This window comes from Rhincodon typus, chromosome 7 (assembly GCF_021869965.1).
Source record: "Rhincodon typus isolate 14 chromosome 7, sRhiTyp1.1, whole genome shotgun sequence".
Taxonomy (NCBI): Eukaryota; Metazoa; Chordata; class Chondrichthyes; order Orectolobiformes; family Rhincodontidae; genus Rhincodon; species Rhincodon typus.
The window spans coordinates 10,112,815-10,115,880 of record NC_063338.1 but is presented as its reverse complement, the minus strand read 5'-3'; the positions used below and the strand labels follow the sequence as shown (position 1 = coordinate 10,115,880).

The 3,066-nt window shown below is 48.1% G+C and overlaps 1 protein-coding gene across 1 annotated transcript; it reads right to left on the bottom strand.

Annotated features, from left to right (window-relative positions):
• Positions 1 to 112: 112 nt before the first annotated feature.
• Positions 113 to 2,020, bottom strand: LOC125483468 (ATP-dependent 6-phosphofructokinase, muscle type-like). The gene is made up of 3 exons (XM_048598689.1): positions 1,951 to 2,020; positions 1,187 to 1,367; positions 113 to 623 (listed from the first exon to the last, which is right to left on the bottom strand). Exons 1-3 carry the CDS (start codon positions 2,018 to 2,020, stop codon positions 476 to 478), a joined length of 399 nt encoding a protein of 132 aa, XP_048454646.1. The 3' UTR covers positions 113 to 475.
• Between the last annotated feature and the right edge of the window lie 1,046 nt (positions 2,021 to 3,066).

Here is a 3,066-nt window from a genome sequence, read left to right as displayed (position 1 = left end):
AAAAAAAAAAAAAAAAAAAAAAAAAAAAAAAAAAAAAAAAAGAGAGGGAGGGAGAGACAGAGCCAGGTTAAGGAAAAAGGGAGATTGTAAAAAAGAGAGACATGGAGGGGAGCAGCCACAAAATGCTCCAGAGCAGGGCAGGGCTTTTTGGGGGGGGGTGGGAGGGAAAGGAGGGGGCTGTACTTGAGGCAAATGGAAAGCACTAAAATTTCTCACAGGCTTGAATTAAGCCTGACCCACGACCCTTTTGGGGTCCAGAAAGTGTTGGGAAACTCTCTCTCTCTGGACTGAGCTCCTGCGACGCACCCGGGAAGTGGTGGGTGGGGATGGTTATTTTTCTACGTAACAGGTGCTATATAAATGCAAGCCTTTTTTTTTGAAACGCTACTTCACGGTCAATTCATGCTAACGGAGGTTAAAACGCAGTGACGGGGAGATCAGTCCAAGCGGCCGCCTTTTCTTTTTGCTGTTGAGCTCAGAAACCAGACTCGACGCTCAGACTGCGCCTGTTGACGTGCTCGACCTCGCCTGTGATGTAGTTATCGAAGTGGGTCTGGTACTTGGCCAACATCTTCAGGAGGGGCCGTACCCTCAGCCACCACTGCTCCTTTGGCATGCGGTGCCTGTCAAGGACACAGAGCATTCAGGAGTTAAACCTCTTTGCTGCAGCAGCAGCAGCAACAACAACAACATTGCAGCGGGCAAACTCCACTCCAAGGAGTTGGGAGCAAACGCAGAGTTTTACATCTGATCAGCGGAAGCACAGACTGTCCCCGTCAACCTTAATCGCCACCTCTGCCCACCAGCGCCCTCTGTTGGATACGCTCGGGAGGAGAGAAAGGCTTCAGAGGGCACGGGGAAACATTGACAGGTTAGTTCTGCTAAATAAACGCGTGTTTGCTTGCCGCAAAACAAAAAACAGAATGGGCCGTAACGCCATGGATGAACAAGCGGATGCTGTTTGGATAACGCGAGCTTTCTGCTGTCCGGGCGTAGCGGTTTTCTGAAGAAGGGTCCAGACCCGAAACGTCAGCTTTCCTGCTCCTCTGATGGTGCCTGGCCTGCTGTGTTCATCCAGCTCCACACCTTGTTACATGCGATTCTCCCTATAACGTGTTCTGCTACGGCGATTTTCTATAGCCCGAGGTCACACGAGAACGCAACTATGGTGTTATAGGAGAACTACCTGTCGGGGGACAGCTTGATGGACGTGGGTAGACGCGAGATGTTCTCCTGAAAAAGAGATCTGAGAACCGTGCCCGAAACCACAGGGATTTGGACAGCAGACAAGGGGAGAGGTTGTTTCCTCAGCAGGAAGGCCCAGAGAAAGAGGACGCGGATTTCAGGAGAAAGGCCATAAACGCGACCTGAGGCAAAATGTTTTTTTTTAAAGCCGTGTGTGGGGCAGCATCTGGAAGTGACAGAGACAGACCATATCACGGATTTCAACAGGGATCTGAACAATTACCTGAAGAGGAGAAGTATTTGCAGGACTATGGGGGAGAAAGGGCTGGGGAATGGGACCAGCAGCGTTGCTCTTACAGAGAGCTGGCCTGGTTCCAACAGGACCAGCAGCTTCCCAGTGTAACCATCCTCTGATGGTATGCTGGAATAGATGGATGGAATTTATTTTTTCTGCCGGATGATTCCAGAGCAAGAGTGAAGGGAGCTCATAGTGAAATCAGGAAGCAATTCTTGTTAGGGCAGTGGAACAGTTGAGAACTTTCTCCCAGTAAAGTTACTGAAGTTTTCTCTTGGATAACAAGGTGTAGAGCTGGATGAACACAGCAGGCCAAGCAGCACCATAGGAGCAGGAAAGCTGACGTTTTGGGCCTAGACCCTTCATCAGTTGTTGGATAGGAGTACTAAAGGGGTGTGGACCCAAGGTGAGTACTTGGCATGAGGACACAGATCGGCCAATAGCTAATGGAAAGGGAGTCCTTCTCTCACGTTCAGTGTCTTCTTCATCGGCATCCAATGCAGAGTTAGGGTTCAGGAATGGGCAGTCTGGTCCAATCATGTCTCCACATGCTGTCACACTGCGATGCTGCTTGGAGGACCAATTTGTGCTTTAGGAGGGCAATTCCAAACTCTGGTGCTCCCAGAGTGGGCAGGCCTGGCTCAGTGAATGTGGGCAGCACTGCTGTAAGCCCCATTGTAGCCTATGCCCTGAACGTGCCTTGTACAGCAGGACTGTGGGGGTGGGGGTGTCACATTTCTGGTGACTTCCACTGGCTGCGATGAACAATGAGGCCAGTGGGCTCCATTGTGCTATCTAGGCATTTTTGAGCACGACGCATTAATTTTGCTCCACAGCCATGCCCTCAGCTTCCTTGGCCCTGAGTTCTGGAATTCCCTCCTGGACAATCTCCTCTCCTCCTTTAAGGCACTCCTTAAAACGTAGCTCTTAGCCTCTTTAACCCAGCCTTTCATTAGTCCTAAGGTAAAATCTGTGTTATCTGTCACACTCGGGGGAATGGTGGGGGCCAGTTAATAGACTTGTGTTACTCCAGACACAAGACAAAGCTTTGAAGAGTGGAGAGGAAGCTCCTGGATAGGCAACAGTTCCACAACAGTAGGGCATCACAATAAAATCCCGACAACTGGCAGGATGACTTAGCAGTTTTTTAAAGAAAAATGAACAAGTTCTGATTTTACTGATCATTGTTCCTCTGAGCAGTATACCATCATTTAGGCAAAATAACCAAAACTGACCCAACAATATCTGCAGATTACAACCTACCGCTTTCATTATTAGTTTTATCCTTTGGAAAAACAAATTATCTGAGCACTAAACATAACTGGCTGTCTTTAAGGAAAAGAACAGGCTGTCAGAAATTCTGGTTACTAGAGAATATCAGTTTGTATGGTGCCAGATAACTCAAACTTTACTGTATGCAGTTTGGTGTGAAATTTTGCCTGGTTATACTCCTGTGAAAATACTAAATAAAAACCAAAAGAACTGCGGATGCTGTAAATCAGGAAAAACAAAACAGAAGTTGCTGGAAAAGCCCAGCAGGTCTGGCAGCATCTGTGAAGAAAAAAATCAGAGTTAACGTTCAGGTC